The 22,387-nt window shown below is 39.1% G+C and overlaps 1 protein-coding gene across 6 annotated transcripts in view; it reads right to left on the reverse strand.

Moving 5' to 3' along the window:
* Positions 1-394: 394 nt before the first annotated feature.
* grm1a (glutamate receptor, metabotropic 1a) overlaps positions 395-22,387 on the reverse strand; it is a 29,399-nt gene continuing 7,406 nt past the window's right edge. For 5 of the 6 annotated variants that reach the window (XM_089118702.1, XM_039693135.2, XM_089118703.1 and 2 more), the window contains exons 3-9: positions 20,321-20,570; positions 11,441-11,676; positions 9,084-9,330; positions 7,417-7,588; positions 6,682-6,808; positions 3,681-4,623; positions 395-2,517 (exon numbers count right to left, since the gene is read on the reverse strand). In XM_089118702.1, the coding sequence (XP_088974828.1) occupies positions 1,773-2,517; positions 3,681-4,623; positions 6,682-6,808; positions 7,417-7,588; positions 9,084-9,330; positions 11,441-11,676; positions 20,321-20,570 (2,720 nt within the window). In that variant the 3' untranslated portion in view covers positions 395-1,772. The remainder of the gene's footprint in view (positions 2,518-3,680; positions 4,624-6,681; positions 6,809-7,416; positions 7,589-9,083; positions 9,331-11,440; positions 11,677-20,320; positions 20,571-22,387) is intronic. The other variant, XM_089118705.1, reaches the window with a different exon arrangement.

Raw genomic sequence — 22,387 nt, forward strand, 5'->3', positions numbered from 1 at the left:
GTTGGATTTTAACGTGAAAAGATTTCGTAACATCACATTTGGTGTGATCAAAAGCAGACAGAAATGAAAAATAAGATTACATAAAAACCTGATGTTCCATTAATTTAGACCGCATTAAATACACCGCATTTGTGGTAATGTGGGGTTAGACAATGTTGCCTTATGAAATAAACAAAGAACACATTAAAATCCAATTTCAGAGATAGCCTATTAAAGATAATGATACCATGTCATAACTAAATGGATACTAAACTGATCCTCAATTCTTCTTAATAGTGTATTAAAATAACCACTTGTATTTGCAATTCATAAAACAAAGTGCATTTCATTCTGAATCCATATAAACACCCAGCTCTGTTACACTGAAAAGGTTGTGAATAAACTAAAGACAGCATTTAGATATAAAATATTTATTTTACAGCATGATTTGTCCTGGCAAAAAGAGCATTTCCCTCATTTAACCATGTAAACAGGCGATCTGTCGATTACATTGAGCAAATTATTCTGTTCCAAACAACTTACACTAAAAGACCTAATATTACAATCCATTTTAACATTTACAATATGTAAGATATTCAAGAATATTGTTCTTTTGAGAGTTGCAACCTAATAGTCCTGTTAAACTTAAAGCATTACAGTCGCAAATTCATGTGATAATCCTACGCAAAATTGGCAGTAAATGCTACAAGTTACCACTAGAAGCAACTACTCATAAATACAATTTAAAAATGGAACATTTAAAAGTTTGTAAAAGTTGCTGAAAAGTTAGTCCAGCTTCAGTGCCACCATATACGTCCCTTTATCACAAAGAGCAAGTTATAAGACGTTGTTTTTAAAACTTACAAATATCTCACATTCTAATCATAGAAACATATAGCAGAAATACAAAGACACCATCTGTGTGGAAAACGATAGATGGCAGAACAGTATACAAATGTTTGAAAACATTGCTCCCATTTTCAAGGATGGGTTCACACATGACACGCACGGTTTCTTTTATTTACCTTGGCTCCACATTTAAGCTAAATAGTATTCTATACCTAACATTACAATCAGCATTCTTGCCTTTGACTCTAAGCAAAAGCACTGTAACTTACATTTGGGAGCCACAAGGAAATTGGAAAATACCTTAGCTGGGAAACTCATCAAGTCAACCAAGTGAGGGATATTGTGCACACATGGTTTCATTGTTTCACTCTGACTTGTCCACAGTTACTGAAAACTGTTTAAAAATGGAAATCAGATACTAAAAGCACACAGCAGCCTTATACTAGACGTGTGGTTTACCTGTATGCGTGTGTTGTATTTTATGTCTCAGTGCTGTCTACATCCACAAACCCTCATTTTTCCATCATTGACTTTTTGTTCGTAATAGTAAGTAAACTTTTTAATCAGAACCAAGTCCAGCTACATTGTTCAAAAGCACGAAATCCCAGAAAGTGTGTCTCATCCTGCCAAGAGTGTAATAGTAAAGCAGCAAGCTGGCATTATCACTCCTGGACTGTTGTGATGTCATTTGCCAGCGGATTTCGGGCACGGCAACACAATGATATTTGGCGCTCCAACTTTCGTCAGCATTTTGGAAAAAGGATGCTGCCAGCGCTGCCTTAGAGAAAAATATTCCCAACAGGATGTCCCACTTGTTCATTTAATGGTCCTTCTTGCTTTTCCGAAAAAATTTTGACAAAGACTTGCGAAGATAGCCGAGTAAACAAGCAAATTATATCCTGCAGTGATGGATTAATAAACAGCGGCATCCTGAGCGTGTGCTTTTACAGTGTAAAAGAGCTCTGTTTTGGGGTGTAGTTCATATTTAGGGAAAAGGGAGGGTTGTTATCAGAGCCGGGGGATCCGGGAATGGACCCCCCTGACCGAAGCGAATCCCTGAAGGGGGAAGGTGGAGTGAGCAGAGTCAGCTTACTCTGTGCCAACTCTTCCTCCACACCTTCCTCTTCCTCCTCCTCTTGTGTGGCACTCTCACACAGAAACCCCTGAATGAGGTCAAGAGCTTCCATTTCAGAACCCTCCACAGGGAACGCCTCCCCCTGCAAGGGAAGAGGCAGCTGATTGGTGGACAATTTATAGGCGATGGGGCTTGACTTGTTGCCCGTGCCAATTACAAATTGCTCAAAATTAGGCTGAACTGTCGAGCTCAGAGTGTCCACCGGCCCCCCTTGAGGACAATCAGTGCTGTGGTCTATTAAATTAGGGGGGGAATAGGAAGGTTGTACCACTCCCTCCTGGGTTGTGGGATGTTGGGGACCCACATCGTGCCCCTCGTTGAGATTGCAGAGTTCCTTGTCTTCGGGGTGAGAGCCATCGGGGGCTGTGTTGAGACCAGCATCGTATTCAGACTGGGGGGGTTGCGAGGCATTAGTTAGGGGTCGAATGACCGCCATCTGACTCTGGCCGACCGCTTGCCTCCTCACATGCACAGACAGTCTGTGGAACACACTCGACCCCCTCCCCTGGGGTCTGGCACCTGATTCAGACCATGACACAGACTTTCCATTAGGACTATGAATGAAACAGAGACCCAATGTTATTACCATGGAGAAAAAACAGAATGCGACACAGAGACAGAAAAGAACATGACAGAAATATGATCATTATGCATGTCATCATTCATACAATTGATACAATTATCAGCCATAAAACTCATGATTAGGGTTAGCACACGATGCGTTACTCAACATTGTTAATTCATGAAGTCGCCGACAGAGACCTCCCTCGAACATGCTAATTGCAAATGCTCATAATGACCTGCTTACAGAGCATTATGAAAGCCACGATGGCTCATTCTCTGCCATCCCTTCACTGCACTGATTTGCTTCAACTGAACGTCATGCAGTATGAATAAGGGTTTCATGGAATTCCCCTCAGTTTCAGATCGACGTGGCACTCGCTGTCCGCTCTTAGTGTAATTAAGTTAACCGGACAGAGAGGCCTCAGAGCTGAAAGCTGCATCAGAATCAAGGGGCGTTCACACAGACAGTGATTTGCAGCGGCAAACTGAGAGTGGATAGACTCTGGCGATGCGATGTGTGTGTGTGTACAGCGTCAACATTTAAAAAAAAAAAATGTATGTTTATGTAAATGAGCAGCGACTCGACAAAATTCCTCGTCAAAATTAAATTACATTATTTTTAGATTTTTGTTAGTGATCCAGCACAAAACATTACAGCAACCTAAAATCATTGTCAGTGTGAACGGGGCATTAGACGGGAATAGGATATGGGAGATGCAGCCTCAGAGAACTGGGTTAGATTTTTAGTCAGGAGAAGGTTTGACATGAGGGGAGGAGGCACACTGAGAAGTGGGTTAATACTGAGGACGAGAGAGAGAGGGACTAAGTGAATGGGTAGTTTGATGAAAATTAGGTTATGTTTTTTGGAAGAGGACTCAGCACAGATAGAGGACGACCGAATAGTGTCAGTCCCTAGCCGTATTCTACGTACATACTCTCGGTTTGCAGCAGGTAGAAAAACATGGGAGAGACAACTCAAATACACACACATGCTAGAAAGAACACTTTTAGTGCTATCACTGCAGTCCAACTTGTTGGTGTGCTACTGAGAAAGAAATACTATTATTTTATTTCCATACGTTTCATAGCCTGTATGTGCATTTAGCTGATATTTCAGAAATGTGACTCAAACCTATCATTAGGTGTCACTCACTTGGTGCTGCCGGTCGCATTGTTGTTGTTCTTCTTCTTGCGAAACATGTTGAAGATGCTGTTGCTCTGGCAGGGAGCTGGCTTCCCATCGCCCACGTGCATACGAACCACGTCTGAGGTCGTGAAGGCGCTGCGTACGTTGCGCTCAGGCTTGGAGATGATGATGTACATCTTGGGGGTGAACATGCAGCCCAGTGCTACGGTAACACTGAGACTGACCGAGAAAGAGGTGGTGATGATCTTGTAGTTGGAGCCGAAGTAGATGGGAACAAAGGCCAGCCAGATGATGCAGGTGGTGTACATGGTGAACGCGATGTACTTGGCTTCGTTAAAGTTGGCCGGCACGTTGCGGGTCTTGAAGGCGTAGTATGTGCAGCTCATGATGAGCAGGCCATTGTAACCCAGCGGAGCCACTACGCCCACGTTACTTGTGTTACAGATGAGGAACACCTCCCTGATGCTGGGGTAGCTTTTCACCGGCTCGGGGGGTTCCAGCACGATCAGCGTGATCTCCACGGCCAGCTGGAGACTAATCAGCATGAAGGCGATGACCAGCTGGGCCCAGGCACTCATGAATCGGGGCTTGCGTGTGCAGATTTTCTTCTTGCTGCCGGCTAGGATGCGTGCAATGCGGTTGGTCTTGGTTACGAGGGCGGAGTAGCACATGGAGGACGACAAGCCCACCAGGAGGCGCTGCAGGTAGCAGGAGAACACGGTGGGACGTGCGATGAGTGTGAAGGGGCAGATGTAGCCGAGGAAGATACCCGCCAGGATGATATAGCAGAGCTCACGGCTGGAGGACTTCACCACCGGCGTGTCACGGTACTGGATGAAGATGAAGGTGACGAACAGCGTTACCAGGATGCCGAGGCAGGAGAACACCACTGCGATGATGGACTCCACGTTGCTCCACTCTAGGTATTTGAGCGGGAGAGGCCTGCATTCTGGAATAAAGCAAGCAGAAATTAAGTCACGATGGGTGGAAAATAAATGAAGAACAGGACAAAGAGACAGTTTTTGAAATATTTTTTCAACTATTATTTTAATGGCTTTTTATATCAGCCCAGTTAAAAATGAAAACATGCTCTTTATAGAAGGTCTATTCAAGTGTACACTACCTTTCAAAAGTTTGGGGTCAAAAGTTTTTTTTTTTTTTTTTTTAATAAATGGATTAAATTTTATTTAGCAAAAATGCATTGAAATTGATGAAAAGTAACAGGAAATACTTTTGATTTGTTAAAATGAACAGTATTTATTTGAAATAGCATTTTTCTTTCTCCTGTTATTTTCATCAATGAATCCTGAAAAAAATATATTAAAAAAAAAAAAAATCACAGTTTTCACAAAAATTTCACGGAGCACAATTGATAATCACCAAATCAGCATATTAGAATGTGAAGAATCGTTTGACATGGAAGAATGCAGTAATGGCCACTGAAAATATTGCTTTCACATCACAGAAATAAATTACATTTTAAAATATTCAAATCGAATTTTGTACAACATATTTTTTTTTATAAAGTTCTTTTAAATTGTTGTAATATTTCATATTATTACTGTTTAATATTTCATAATTTTACTGTTTTTTATTAAATTTTATTAAATATATGCAGCCTTAGATTTCTTTAAGACACATAAAAAACGGTAATGTAACAGTAACTACTTTTTAAATATATTTCTGAATAAAGAGTGTCATGTCATTGACCCTTAAGCATATGCCATACTTTTTCTGTGTGCATACTTAAGGGGATTTAGCATTAAGCTTTGCATTAGTTGAAAACCTGTAGTATTTTCGAATTACCATGCTTTCCACCCTCATATCCCCGTGAGACGAGAGATTTATGTATTTTTTGTCAGGAAAAAAAATCCTCAGATGACGCAAAAATCATCATTTTTTGGTCAGAGGCTTAACACTACAGCCAGTAGAAGGAGCTGTTCCACATGTTTTCCAATTCATTCCGATTGGTGAATCTGAATGTTGTGTTTACATGAACACTAAACAAGTGATCAGTCGATGTGCGTTTTAACATTGCTAAGAAAATTCTCGCTCCTCCGTGAGAGATACGAGACCGGTGCGTCTCACAGGTGTCGCTTAATCACGCCACTGGCCTTGCGCCATTATGCCACGGCCCTCAGTCTCGTCCTGCTCGCCACAGTAAACATAATGAATGGATACTGTAGAACGCAAAAGCCGAATCCCGGACATTTTGGGCGATCTCCAAACACATTTTCGGGCAGACTCATCACGGAGACTCACTAGTAGCCTAGACTTGTTGTTTAACTACTGCACTGTGTTACCTCCTAGGGCAGCAAAGCAAGTGCATTCTGGGAGTTGTTGTCTTTCATCCACATAAGCCAAAAATACATTTTCTGGCTTTTCTGAGTCTAGAAAGCTCCAAATTCAAAAATAATTTCACATTTCTTCTACATAAATGACCCATTTTAAATACACATTCATCTTTCCAGAGGCGAAGTATCCCTATAATGCTCTCATTCTCAATGGCTGAGCTTTCTATGCATCTCTGAAGGGTCTCTCTTTCTCATTCACGAAGACAGAGCCTTTTCTCGATCTCAGATCAGTCTGTCTCTCTGGTAATCAGAATTCCCCGTTGCTGCTCGGGTTCCGTGGTGAAACTGTTGAGCCTGACACACGGCTGCTGGATACTAATGGGATTTCAACCTCACCGTTATCCAGCTCTGCTCGCTGCTGCAAAGAGCTGTCAAAATAACGCGCGGCTCATAGCCCAGAGGGGGAGAAAGTGTTGGTGTTGGAAGAAGGATGCAAAGGGCATAGAGAAAAGTGATGGCAGAATAATTGGGCCGAACTGAATTTAAAACCATAAATGTTGCCAGAATACAGCAAATTATTATTACTATTATTATTATTTGAGTTTGAGCTATTCTCAATGAAATAGTGGTCTAAATATTTGAATAAAGAGCTATTTTAATAGATGTGTAGATAATGGGGGGAGTGAATAATATATGTAAATAAAGTCTCTAACCTGACAATTCGTCATCAGGCCACCAGCCCAGGTCACAAGCTTTGCAGGTGAACTCATCCTGAACGTATTCATTATCTTTACATGTAGTGCAGATCCAGCAGCAACTCACTTCACCTTTACGGATAACCTACAATCAGAAAACCAGAACTCTTACACTGAGTGTTAAAAGTTAAAGTTTCATTGATCTTGCATTAACTAACAATGGAAACTTTTATTTACAGTATATTGGTATTAGTATATATAAAAAGTAACATTAACCTAAATTAATAAATGCAGCAAAAATATTAGCTCAATGTTATTACATTTACTTTATTATTATGTATATTTTAGTTATTTATTTATATAAATGGTAATATAAATATAGTATAAATTAAACATTTTCTTGAGATATTAATTTACTTGCATGAAATATTGAGACTGAAGACTTTAAAAAAAAACTAAAATATAAGATATCCATTAACACAAGTGTCATAGTGCTGCTTCTCAAGTAAATTTGATGTCAAATATTTTTGGATTTTTTTAACTGGAAAATTATACAAAATCAAAAATAGGATTTGGATGTACCCCATATGTGTTAATTGACAAGTTTAAACTGGAAACCATAAATCTGAAATATCTCATTACTGTATAAGGATTGTACAGTATCACCTTTGTGATACTGTACATCACCTTTAAAGTGATTTCATCTAGAGAAACTATGTACTATGCATACATAATTATGGCACATATACACACCTTGATCTGTCCCTTGGAGCATGGGTCGCTGCAGACAGATCGAACCATGTCAGTGCGGTTCGTCATGAGTTTGTCATCACTGATGCTTAGGAGACCTTCATGCCACGACCCCACCTTAATGTAATCAAAGCGGCCTATCTCCTCCACATACTGTAGATTCATAATGTCATACCTTAGAAGAAAAAGTCAATGATGTAGATTAAAAAAAGAGAAAGAAAAAGAGCAAGTCTTCCATAATAAGTAGCTCAGTGTTGCTGAAGCCTCTGGACTAGAAAGAGGCAGAGTTCACACTTTTACCATGTTCACACATTCAAGTCTCTCAACTTTGCATCCTCCACCTGGGATATGAATCCACAACCTCCCGAGTGCTCAGTCCACTCATCCATACTAATGACACTCCCTATCTTACAGATGAGGCAAAGTTTCACAACAGCACACATGTACACAAAGCAGTGGCAGTCTTGGCAACAGTGGAGGAGCTGTCATCTTTTGTTCATGTATAGCCAGGGTGACAGGAGCTGACCGCATCATGGTATTGGAGTGGAGAGGACTGAAGCATCTCCTTGAGACAGGCAATCTGTTCCACTCCAAGCCCATTACCATCCGATATGCACCTCTTTGCATGTGTTGGTTAGGCTGCCACCACATCTAATCTGAGGGGGATGATCAATTGTTGCCTTAGAGTAAGGCAGGGCAACTATTGCCTTTGAGATCCACTTTCCTGCCGAGTTTAGCTCCAAACCTAGTCAAACACACCTGACCAAGGTAATCAAGGGCTGGTTCCGAAAATGTAGGTAGCTGACTTGCTGCCTCGGACAATGTCTCTTATCAGACAATGACTTTGTAGGCAGCGATTCTGCACGGAGGTACCTTTTCAGACAGACTTCTTAGGCAGCGTAACGGTTTCATGATCTACTGCAAATAGAGCAAGCTTTGGTGATAACTAAGCAAATATTTTATTACTGCAATATTATTTCTCTCTAGAAATGACATCAGAGGTCATGTCAGAAGTGAGAAAACTACATTTACACAAAAACTGTCCACCAATCGCAACTTTAAGATGTCATCTTATTTTTTAGTTCAACTGTCACAGAGCGGAAAGCACAGGATTGTGGGATATCAAAGGCAGGATAACTATAACAGGCAGGTGTGTTTGATCAAGGTTGGAGCTAAACTCTTCAGGAAAGTTGATCTTGTGGGCCTTGAGTTGAGAATGGGTATTCAAAATGATCCGTGTCACACTGGCCATTCTGAGTTGTCATACTGACTTTAGATCTGTTCCTAAATCTGAACTGGCCTTGTACCAAGACAGCTGCCTTCTAAGACACCTTCCTAAACCTCATTGAAATATCAGATTAGGAACACTCTACATAGGCAGCAATTCCACACACAATTGTTTGCGATGTTAGCATGTTGCTAAGCTAACAGCATGATACTCCAAGCATAAAATTACACCTCAAAAATATTGGGTTAAACAGCTGTTGCGTAAACACATTCATACACATCCATAAATATACACATATTTTGGGTAAACAGTCAATTTTTGTTCACTCTAATTATTTTTTTAGCACAGAAAGAGCACTTTACTATAAGCAATTAAAGGGGCAGGTAGCTTACTAGGTTTTAGAATAGAGCACTAATACACACACATTAGTCTTGTCATTTACCTCCCAGGCGAGTCTCCGTTTACATCAAAGTAGATTTCCTCTCCTGACACGCCGGCAAAGGAGGTCTTGAGGATATAGTCCAGCAGCTTACTGCCGTCAATGGGATCCATTGCCTCACATAGGCCAACGTAGTCTGGGCACAGCTCTTTGTGCATATCGTGAAGGCCATGAGCCATTGCATAAATCGCATTGATCACAAAGCCCATCTTGCTGTCCTGGACATAGTTGTCTTTCAAGCTCTCATTTCCTGTCAGAGAAAGATTTTAAACAAGTGTGTGAGATTAAAGTACGGACTATTTTCATATTTGTGCCACTCTGCCTCCATCCATCCAGGATTTGATATGTTTATCTGTTGGAATTGCTTGCAATTTAAAAAATAAAAAAATTCTGACACTAGATGAATTAAATTAAGAACTAAGTACAGCCAGAAGCTCTGTGCTGTCAAAATATTAACCCAAAAACTGCAAATTTTCTCATTATTATAGACTGACTAAAGGCAGAATGTCACTTTGTCTTAATGTTGTATGCCCATACTATACAAAAAAATACAATAGAGTAACACTAAGAGTGAATAAAGGGAATGAGAGCCCTGTTGGCAGGCTGGCAAACTACATGCGTTCACTTAGTTTCATATCTTAGCACTGGCAAGCCACTGGAGAAAAGCCATATTCATAAGCCAGCTGATGGAAAAGCCATTCCAGTGGTACATTCAAGAGAGATCAGAGGCAAGAAATAAAATCATAGATTCAATTAATAGAATTCTCATTTAAATGGCGTTCCTGGAAGTTGTGCACTGCAAAAAATTATATATTTCTTTGTTTTTCAGTAAAAATACCATCCTTAAAACAAAATATATTCACCTGGAAGAAAAAACACTACCATTGCCATTAAATAAATGTTCTTGTTGTTGTTGTTGTTTTAAGCAAAAATTAATCCGAATTTATTGAGATTTTTGCTTAAAACAAGAAAATAAATATAAATATTAAAATAATATGCCAATGAGATGAAAAACTAAATTCACAGTTTTACTTTAGGATGTATTTGTACAGGAAAAACAAAACAAAAATACTTTGATTCTTTTGGGTAAAGAATCACTCTCACACACATGCAGAAGGGTTGGGTACCTCGTTACTCTGTGACTGTCTTTTTTGCGCATTCACACAGTTTCACACACACTTTGTGACAAAATATTCTCCTTGTGCAACAAACTTTTCTTGTGCTCTCAGTGCTACCAAGCCAACCCTACAAGCAGCACAGAAAAGCTGGACTGATATATCGTTTTGGCAGCATACAGTCTGACCTTGCTTGACTTTTAGACTAAACTGAAGTCTTCTCGAGATACAGCTCATCAAAAGTTTAAGATCAATATCAATCTGATTCCTATCCAAGTGCATGGTCAGGGTACAACAATAAAACATGAGACAAAGAGCAGCCTTAGCACAAATAGCACACTTGGAGCTAAATGCCCAAAGTGTAGTTCAAGATATGACTATATGACTATAACATTTCTGTCATTTCCCATCTTCACTGTGATGTACCTCTCTGAATTGCACATCATCTTCATAACTGAGAATAGTTCTGCCAATCAAATAAGCCAAACACAGTCCAACCTATTGTGCTGTCTGTTGCCATAGAGAAGTGCTTCTTCAGTGCAGGTATCATAACATCATGTTAATCATCAACTCTCACTTACCACCATGAGTGTCTTTCAGAAGAAGAGAACAATAACAAACTTTAAAAACTAATCAACATTACTACAGTCTAAATATAAATATATTTAGCATATATTTAGGATTCTAGTGATTCAATTACATTATAGATTATATTTGTTCTTAGTGTCTGATTATTGTTATGCAAAATAAAGTTTTTGTTAACTATGGGAGAAGCAGCATGATTTCTCAAGCACTGTCTCTCAACAATACAATATTATGTATAGAACAAAAAAAAGTTAAACTATATATGTGGACAAGCAAAGGTAAAAATTAGTGGAAAATCACAAAAGATGAGGGGGCACAACTCTGTTTACCTATATCACCTTTTAAAGCGCCAACCAGAGGATAATAACATGGAAAGAAATGGAGGGAAATATACAGAGTTACCATACATAATTAGTAAAATGTCATCATGCACACAATTTTTCCTAAAAACTTAATAATTAAATCAGACAGACATCAGATATGCAAAATAATTGCCAAACAGACTACATGTCATGAGAATGAGCAAAATATATCACATTTACTTGTTCAATGTATTTAGCCTAATATGAAATCACACCTTACATATTCTTATTAGATATCGAATGATATCTTATATATTCATACTGATATCTTTTGAATGTCTTTTGGTTCTTTGTTTACCTGTGCAGATTTTCTGGAAGTTATGGTTCTCCTGGGGATGACCAGGAATACGGCACTGGAAGCGGTACTGCCAGAACTCAGCAAACCACGGGTTCCTTGTGTTAGTGTCCAAACCCAGCTTCAGAAAGTACTCATTAAATGACTGAACTTCTTCTGTTTGCAACTTCATTGTGATCCCACCATCTGCTTCCTGCTCATATCCTTCTACCACCTCATCACGATCTGCCCAGCCATCACTTTAAAAGAAAAGAGAGAACATAACATGTAAGAGGATGAGGAATTTGTGTCATAACTATCCAGCTTCTTTGTATAAACACAGCTTCCATATTTCATACAAATGTGAAGAGATTTAGTAAACCAGAGGGCACAAAGCATTTCAGTGTTGAGTGGTTGTGTTTAGTTGATCTAATTTAATCCTGGAAGTAAACTGAAGGAAAGAAACTGATTTTAGGATTTTGTAAACACGGAACTTTTGAACTAATAAATACATTAAAATAAAAATTAGTTATATTTCAGATTTTGCACTACGCAGCATTCTATTACTTTAGGCTAAGACATTATGAAATTCTTATTTTCAAGTCAACTTCTCACTTAAAAAAATGATACCAATAATATAAATGTATTTATAATATAAATAAATGTAATTATTTATTTATTACTAAATTAAAATAATTTTCTCTAGTGACTGCAGACTTTTGGACCCCTTTTTCTTTCTCTCCTCTTTCACTACTCACATATTTCTCACAGTTACTGCCAAATGTTTTCCCATTTTGTTTTGTTATTCAATATCTACATCATTCTCTGCTCGCCCAATTTTCCTTCCTCTACTTCTCCATGTGGTATCATACAGCGAATTAGACAAAATTACCTTTAGAGGATTTGACCTAAAATACATCTCCCTAAACAGCTTTGCACCCCACAGTAGAGCAGAAAATGGCAGAGATTAGATAGAGTAGAGCTCTACAGAGAGTTTTATTACCTCCATGAATAATGAATGAGCTGAAGCTCAGGTAGAAACTCATGTGCGCTGCTATGATAGACAGATACGGCAGTGTCCTGAGGCTGAAGACAGGCTAACTAGAGAGGTGATGGCACATACTGTAGGACAGGAGCTGTTTGATTTCATCACAGAACAATCCTTTCCTAATTAACAGATTAATCTCAACAGCCCAACTATTTTTACCATTAACAATTAGAAATGCTTCTTGAACACAAAATCAGCACATTCAAATGATTTCTGAAGGATCATGTATAACATGTTTTTGGTGTGCCCTCAGCTGACCTAGTTGTCCGTGTCTGTTTGATTCATTACACCTGTCGTCCAATTAATTGGCATGCCCTTGAACTCCACAAGCACTCCGTTTACACGCCCACAACCCCGCCTCTGTGGATAATGTCTTGTATGGACTCTGGAAGAAATTTGGAAGTATTTGGGGAAGATATTTATCTGTTTCTCCCACCCCCACTGGTCCCGTCCAGCCCTGAATCTCTTGTTTCTCCGTTGGTTCCACCCAGCCCCATGGTGCCTGTGCTCCCAGTGATCCCTACCAGCCTCCCTCTCCCACCTCCTCTTCCCAAATCAGCCAGTTCCTGAGCCCCACCTCCTCTGGTTCTCTTCAGCTTCTCTACATCTCCAACATCTTTTTGTGAAGAACTGCCTTGGTGCTTCAGTTCTACAGCTCCGCCCAGTGAGGATATTCCCCTGGCTCTCATTTCCACTGCGGCCTGTCGACCTATCGGCTCCGTCTTGGCTCCCCATTCCCTCGGCTCCACCAGAAACCATCGCCCTAACGGCTCCACCGTGCTCTCTCTTCCCACCATCTCCGCCTTGGTCAGATGTCGTCCTGCCTGCACATTTGGCTCCATCTGGTTTTGCCTTTGCCCTGGCTCCACCTTCATCCTTTGTCCCACCAGCTTCACATCAGTCCTCCCTGGTTCCACCGTGGACGTTCGTCGCTGCAGCTCCACCTCCACCCAGCGATTTCACATGGGCTTTTTGTCTCGTCGGCTCCACCTGGGTCTCCATCTCCAGCAGCTCCATCTCCATTGGTCATCCCCAGGATGTCGTTTGTGAAGCTTTGCCATCACAGGAATAAATTACATTTTAAAGTTGACATATAGCGCCTTTGCGCAAGTTCGAGTCCCGGCTCGCAGACCTTTCCCGATCCCGTCCCCCTCTCTCTCTCTCTCTCTCTCTCCAACCTTGCTTCCTGTCCACTCTATACTATCCTATCATAATAAAGGCAGGAAAAAATTGTCAAAAAAATCTTTAAAAAAACATTTAAAGGTAATATGTGAAGAGTTCAGATGCAAAAGCCTCTAAATGCCATTTGAAATTTTCTTCTTTAATGATGATTTTTATCAAACTTGTATATTTAAGTTCAGTAATTTCACCTAAATGGCAATGGTAATTACCTATTAATTGTTATTTAAGTGAAATTACTGAACTTAAATATACAAGTTTGATAAAAATCATCATTAAAGAAGAAAATTTCAAATGGCATTTAGAGGCTTTTGCACCTGAACTCTTCATGTATCTTTAATAAAATAAATGCAGCTTTGGTTGTCATAAGAGACTTCTTTTAAAAACCTTTTAAAATCTTACCAACCCTAATCTTTTGAATGGTAGTGTATGTTTACTGTGCATTTATATTGCATTGTCATATAAACAAAACAAACCATTTTTGATACTGAAAAATATCAGTTCAGAGAGGGAGTCAACTGTGAACTCAATGGCTGATTCACTGAATGATTCGAATTCAAACTGCTAACTTGCAAGCAAGTTCAAGGCTTTCCTTTTGAATCTTTTCAACTGACTCATTAAAAAGAACCAGTTCATAAGAGTAATAATTTGATAAAGAACTAAACATCTCGGCTTGCACTGTGTTTGTTGTTGCGTGCAGGAAACTAACGATCTAAAGATGCAATTAACTAACATTACTAGATGATGACAAAACTGCATATGTGGATGCACACAATGTTTATCTAATGCCAATAGTGACTAAATGCTATCCTTTTTTTGCCCTCCTCTGCTCTCTCTTCCTATCCTCTGTTCCCTCATTACTCATTCAAATCCAGTATATTGTGCATGTGTGCTCTGGTTGACTGTTGCTCGATCCTCTCTAGAGGACTGAGTAAGACAGTGCAGGCTTAGGCTGAGGGCCATTAGAACTCATCCAGAAGCCTTTACTAATTCATGGCGCTCCAGTTAGCAGCAGCCTGGCTCTGTGTTTCACAAGCAGCATTGCTGCTGGGAGCCCCCATCACGCCCGCTCTCGCTCGCCCCACACCAGCTTTCATCTGCCTCCATTATTCTCTCTCCCCTTCTCACATTCGCATACACACACATCACGAGACTCTCTGCATGCCTCTTTTTTCTCCTAAAAACCCAAATCAGTCCATTCATATCCAAAACCTTTCAATGTCAGACTCTTTCTCAGATTCTTTGAATTCACACGGGGGGCGAAACTTGAAAACTTGCGTATAGTGACATGAAGTAAATAGTGTAAAATCAACTTCTTAAACATTACAACAGCAGTTTGAGCGCAAACAGATGTGCTTTATGTCCTATGGGACGTGGTGTAATACAGTTCCAATGACAGGGCTGCTGGGATGGCTGCAGGCTTTCCTTACTCTAATGTAGTTTTGCTGTCGCTGTTTGAACCTTAAAGACTTAAAAGTGACCTCAAAGCATCTGTGAAGCGCTGCTAATGACTGGCAGGTCAACAAAAACAGGTTTATATCTGCAGCTTCCCAGAGACTGCAACGCAAATGGTTCAACCCAGCTAGCTTCCTTTTTTGGCTTATTTTTGTGGCAGTATCTCACTAACAGACAAAGAATCTTTCTCTCTCGTTTTACAGTTCCATCCCAGCTTCCTCTAATGAACTGATATTACATCCAAATGTGGGAACTTCCCATACACAGACATTTCGAAAACCTGTTAAAGTCACTCTTTCTCTCTCTCTGTTCGCCCTCATGACTAATACATCTTTTAATACATTCAAAATGGAGGGCAAATGAAAAAGAGATGTTTCCTGAGAATTAGCCTTCGTGGGGCTTTACGAGAGCGGTTCTCTTACAAAACCGCAATATCCGCAGATGATAACTTCTACAAGAAGGTCACAGGCAATCATGCAGCCCTGCATGCACTAAAGAATGCTGAATCCAATTCGCCACATTACTTGAAGAGAAAATAACCCCAGAAGAAAAGCTATTTGCAGAGTTCAAACGCACCTTTGAGTAAATGACCCACTTAAATACAAACGTGGTAAAGAATGTTGCTAAAGTCATATGGCAAGTTTAAAAAGGGTAAAAAAAAGAAGTAGGAGGGAAGCCAGGACCGATTTTAAAGACATAATGCTTTATTAAAAGTACTGATAGTTAAAATCAGATAAATTAAGGCCAATCACTTCAAGTCATTTTATCATTGTCAATGGTGGATGAGTTATACTATGAAACAGATGTCCTTTTCCAGTTTGCGAAGTGATTTTTCAAGGTTATTTACTGACGACTAATAAATAACATAAAAATTGAACATATGTTGGCATATAATTATGCCTTATCAAAAATAATTTAAAGCTTTAATTCCTACAAACAATTACTTTCCAATTATCAGTGGTTTATTTTACAAAACTATATAAACTGGTTAACATTTTAAGATTGCCTCCTAATGATATAAATAACAAAAAATAAAATAATGTGATTTCAAAAAAGTTAAGTAAAGACATTTATAATGTTACAAAAATGTACATTTAAAATAATTGCTTTTGAACTTCGTCAAATAACCCTGAAATAAATGTCTCATGGTTTCCACAATATTAAGCAGAGCAACATGGGGGTGGAGATGGGTAGGATTAGGGGCGGGGTTTGGAATCAGGGGTGGAGATGGGTAGGATTAGGGGCGGGGTTTGGAATCAGGGGTGGAGATGGGTAGGATTAGGGATGGGGTTAGGGTTCAGGGGGTGGAGATGGGTAGGATTAGGGGTGGGGTTTGGAATCGGGGGTGGAGATGGGTAGGATTAGGGGTGGGGTTAGGGTTCAGGGGGTGGAGATGGGTAGGATTAGGGGCGGGTTAGGGATCAGGGGGTTGAGATGGGTAGGATTAGGGGTGGGGTTTGGAATCAGGGGTGGAGATGGGTAGGATTAGGAGTGTGGTTAGGGTTCAGAGATGGGTAGGATTGGGGGAGGAGTTAGGGATAAGGGGCGGAGATGGGTAGGATTAGGGGCGGGGTTAGGGATCAGGGGGTGGAGATGTGTAGGATTGGGGGCAGGGTTAGGGATCAGAGGGTGGAGATGTGTAGGATTAGGGCAGTGTTAGGTATCAGGGGGTGGAGATGGGTAGGATTAGGGGTGGGGTTAGGGATCAGGAGGCGGAGATGGGCAGGTTTAGGTAGATTTTCTGCAGTGAGGATCATCTCGAAATTTCAGCTTTGCCATCACAGGAATAAATGACATATATGAAAATGTAAAATATTTAGCTAATATATTACTGACTCAAAATTTCGTTATTGGTCCCATATATAATCTAAAAAAATTCCATGCAAATAATGGTCTATTCTCCTAAGACAAACTGAAAACACTCCTAATTTCTTTCTATAAAGAGACACATGAAAAAAACTATTGACAAAAAAATCATAATGCAATATTCTCAAAGAATGAGCAGAGCTGAGAGGCAGCGTGATGCTAATAAAAGACAGAGGGCTTCTCTGGGACGCTCATGTTCAAAGTGGAAAGTTGTACAGTAATAACAATATGCATGTATACATATATATTATATACACACACAGCATGACAGATGAAATCTAGGAACCAAATGTGGCATAGTAATCCACTAACAACCACTAAGAACTTTTAAGAAATTGTACAGCTGCAGAGTTTTAAAGATGGAGAAGCACTCACATTTTCTTTTCTGAAAAAATATATTTATCTCTTCTTTCAACTGGTCTTAGAAGAATATGTAATGAGAGGGGAGAAGGAGTGTTTGGAGGAAAAACACAAAAAGATTAGGAACTAAGAACACAGAAGGCACTAGGGGAGGAGAGCACTGCTATTTAAACATTTAATTTGGATTCCTGTCAGTGCTTGAAACAACACAGTTGAAATACTGAAGAGCTGATGCTGTTTTTCTGTCCTGAGAGCAATAATATGTGCCTATGAAAATATCTCTAGGGCACATGCTGTATGGGACACTAAAACAGAGGTTAAAAAATATAGCGGGAATGAATTTGATTTGATCATTAAGAGGCAGAGGTAAAATTATAGTGCCCAGTGTAGCTTGACTACTTCTGGGGAATCCGATATAATAATGCGAAGCGTTCAAAGGAAGCTCCCTGTGAGACTCAGGATGTTGATTAGAAATTACAGTTCAATGTTTTTTCTGCTGCTGTACAAAATTACATAGCCTGCTTTTTGGTAAGACATGAGCTGGCTAAGAATAAACAAAGCAGAGGAAGAACAACACCTGGACCTCATCCTCTTTCGCAGAAGAGCTCTCCAAACATACTCCCCTTTCAGTCTCTCTCTCTCTCTCTTAATCACACTCACTTTCTCTCTCACTCCATCCCTATCTCAGATACACATCATCAACTGTCTTGCTTGAAGGCTTGGACTCAGATTTTCATGACAATGCAAGGCGTGTTTTAATGAATAAATCTTCTCCATTAGTTCCCAAAAGCAGTTCTGATGTCTGTCTCTCTCTCTTTCCCTCTGTTTTCCTCTCAAACATGTACTGATAAAAACACACATGTTCGTTTCTATTACCCAACTGAAAACTGAATGAGACAGGGTCATGCAGACACGAAAGCAGACGAAAAGCCAGACCCCAGACACAATGTTTTGACCTAGAAAGTCTGTTAGCTGAATATGATGGCCTGCCTGTGATTGTACGTGGGTGGGCTATAGATGCTGCCTTGATTTAGATTAAACAAGATAGCTGCTACAATTCATTTCCAGATCTTCAAGTCTGCAAGGATTCCGTCCGTGAATATTATCCAGCATTGCTCGGATTTCCCTATCAGGCAATTTGAATGATCAAAGAATAGCCTTAGTAAATCAAACAACTCTGAGGAAAGTGTGGATTAAATGACAATACCTCAAAACACTCTTTACCCATTTGGTGTCCTGAAGGTTTTTTCCCCCGATATTGACCGGCTGACTTTTCAGTATTCAGCTTATTTACTCAGCGATTGAATTCTGCAAATATTAGGAAATTTCAGACCACCGCGATAAACCAATTCTTAAAGAGTGTTATAGCGACTCGTAATAACAACAAGTAGCAAAGAAAGAACAAAATTCCTTGTGGTGGTATGGCTTATAGAGATCAGTATTATTTTAATAATATTTATTATGATATTTATTGAAATTTTGAATTAGCTTTTATTTTTATATTTTCAGGTTTCATTTTAGTTGTAGTACTTTTAGGTACCAGGGCAACGTTTCTAGTTTTTGTTTTCTTTTTCAGGGATGTTTTAAATATATCGGCCTTGGTGATATATCGATTGACCACTACTGAAAATTCATCTTTGTCATCACAGGAATAAATTACATATGAAAATGTAAAACATTAAAATAGAAAAGATATTACTGACCCAAAACTTGTGGATTCCATGCAAATAATGCTCTATATTTCTGTGACCGATAATACTCATATTCCTCTCTATGAAGAAAAACAACTCACATCTAAAAACAAGATGACAGCTGATTACAGAAAAAAAAAATCTATATGTAATTAAAATCTATATCTATATGTAATTACTATATGTAATATGTAAATAATATGCAATATTCTCACAGCAATTTTAGTACTTCAACTAATTTCTTCACCTCATTTATGGGTTGCACTTTATTTTACAGTACTCACAGTGTACTTATCCATGAAAATACTGAGTAATGTAATGTAAAAACATGGGTTAAGGTTAGGTTTAGGGGTAGGTTCAGGGTTAGTAGTTATTATCCCCAGTTATTGTCATTACTACAATAATGCGCATGTGAAACAAGATTGTAAATTAAAGTGTTACCCATTTATCTCAAGGCAATATTTCTTCTTTTTTTTTATCATTGCTGGTATGATGATGACCCTCTTGGAATTGCTCTTTTTATTTCATATACGGTAAGTTTTTCATCTAATATAATTTTATTTCAGTGACCAAAAACATATTATATATAATATTTAGTTAACAATAATAAATATATTACATTTAAGTGATGACATGATGCATGAATTGAGGTTGGTTTACCAAAGATTAACATTTACTTGTTATTTGCCATCAGATTAAATTCCTTAGAGGCTGTGAGATTGAATATTTAATACTCAGCCCACAGCATTTTTCCATGCCTGATCTAAAATCAAGTGACGAGCCTCTCTGGCACAAGAACCCAAACATAAACTCAAACACTGACACCATATAAGACAAAGGCAGTAAGCAGGAGACAGTTTCCAGGGATGTGTGAGCCAGCTACTGAATCACAAATTATTCATTAGTGGCGAAAAGTGTGAAAAGCGCACCTCTGTTCACAATGTCCATATTTAATCTCATCTGGTTTCCCTGGAAACTTCTGTATTCAGAAGCAAGCAACACATATTTCCAAGCATTCCGATGTCTGTTCTCCTTTCGCCATGATTAGAAACACATAGGCACTCAAAGCAACAATTATTGATAGTGTAAGAATCATATTTGCTTGTTTTTCAAACAATATGCAAAAGTATTTTGCTCCACCAAAAATGATTCAGTTGTGATATAGCCATGAGCAAGACGGTGTGGGTGTCATTTTGACTCGTTTGCCCTTTGTGTCTCTTTCAAAGCTCGCAATTTATTCCTCTGACATGAGCAAATTATATCTAAGCGTTTTCAGGGATGCATTTTTTCTTGGTAAAAACTTACCTCCCAATTAGCTGGAACTCTCCAGCAACCCCAAGGCGCCGCATGGCCATCAGCAGGCCACGCACAGTCATTCCTTCACAGAAGCAGACAACCACACGGGCTTTGGGCAGACGCTCCCGCAGTTTATTAAGCAGACGGTCAAAGTGCTTTTCGCCAGCATTACTGTATATCTTATCAGAGTGTGCGATACACAGTCCCTCCTCTGCGGCCAACTCCTTAAAGGCTTCCATGCCACTCTCACCATAGTTACCTGTGGTCAGACACAAAATGTAGGATGGTTAATAAAGGATAACACAAAACACATAAGAAACTACTAGTGCAGCTTTAATCAAAGACACAGAATGGAGGATGGATTACCGCCACTGATCCAACACCTGTCAGAACAGTCAGAGTCCAGGATAAGAAATGGATGACAGTTGACTATGGAGGACACAAAATGACAGGCAGACAGGCAACTGAAAAACACATGAAATGAAGAAATGGTCACCACCATTTAGGATACAAAATGGCGTCACACAGTTAGAATGAGAAACACAAAATTAAAACAAAAAGGTCGTTATCATCCCTTTTTGGAATACTTGATTCTGATTGGTTGACTACTGCATTCTGCAATTAAATATGTTTGTAAATATAATCACTGCTAAACAGGGATAAACGAAAATTCTATAATCATTTACTCACCCTAATGTTATTCCAGATTATGACACACAAAAAGAGGTCTCTGTGCCTTTGTGTACACACAATAAAGGTCAATGGCGGGGTTTGGACAGTTATAAAGTTGAAACATTATTCGAAAACATCAACAAGAGAGAGAAAATGACAGAATTTTCATTTTTGGGTAAACTATCCCTTTAAGTCACTCATCCCTCCACACTCTCATTATTCTCATATTTTATAATAATTTGTTTATTTATTGAGTAAGTAGCCAAGCAATATTTAAGTTAAGGACTGACTGACTGATCATTATCCCTTAATTGTATTCCACAGGCATTGTACTGTAACTAGACAAGTAGGACACCAATAACACTTTGTGGTGCTCTTGAGAATTACCGCAAATTATCATAATAGGTCACTTGAACGCACTGTGTCCTTTTCAAAATATTGTATGAATCAGAAACGATTCTGTACAAAAGCCTGCAGCTCACGACGGTACACTTAAAACATCGTTCGTTCCATTCTACATCTGGGCTGCCAGGCGAAATTTACATCTTATTGTGCGGGCAGCAGAGGTCACTGCTGTTGACTGAGCTCAAAAGGAGAACAGTGACTCTGTCTTATCAGGAGAGATGAGCGGTGTGTGTGTGGTCACTGATGACTGTCTGGAGGTCAGTCTGCGTGGAGTGGGTGTGCGGGTGACAATCTGAGCGTATCCACAGGTCTGTGGCTCTCTAACAATTCCCTTTCCCTCTCATTCTCTCTTTTTTTTAGGTTGTTTGGAACAGGTTTTGGTTTTCCCTTTGTAGCTTTCTCTTTCTCACTAGAGTATTAGTAGACTCTGTCTGCTTAATATTTGTTAACACTCAAAATATTCCAATGAATAGAAGCAATATTTCAAGTACTTGTCAACTTATTCTACTAACCCTAACCTAACAGTCTAATTCTAGTGAGAGTTAGTTGACGTAGTTGTAAAGTTACATATATTTAGTAGAACGTCTAAAGTGGACTATCTAAATCAAGTGTAACCAACCAAATCAAGTGGTACACAATATGGCTGTCCTACAAAGTGAGAAGACCAAAATGTTTGCTAGTTAATAAGTAAATACTGGTTTTATAGTCTTGTATATTTTTTCTAAAGGTGTTTTTCATTTTTAAAGGCAACTCATTTTAGCTTTTCTCCTCACGTTCATAAAATTCTGTGGGGGAAAAAACAGACATGTGAGGTAAGTAACCAAACACTATAATCATTCCCTACATTCTTTTATTGTCTTTGATATATCATGTGAATCTGTTTTGAAACAAATACTACAGCTAAAAAACGAAAGCTGATGTCCTCCTGTTGTCATATTAATAGCGTTTGAAGCATATAGTTTATGAAGAATAAGTATGTGAATATTCTAAAGAAGAAAG

This window comes from Pimephales promelas, chromosome 13, assembly GCF_988280905.1.
Source record: "Pimephales promelas chromosome 13, fPimPro1.hap1.1, whole genome shotgun sequence".
NCBI lineage: Eukaryota > Metazoa > Chordata > Actinopteri > Cypriniformes > Leuciscidae > Pimephales > Pimephales promelas.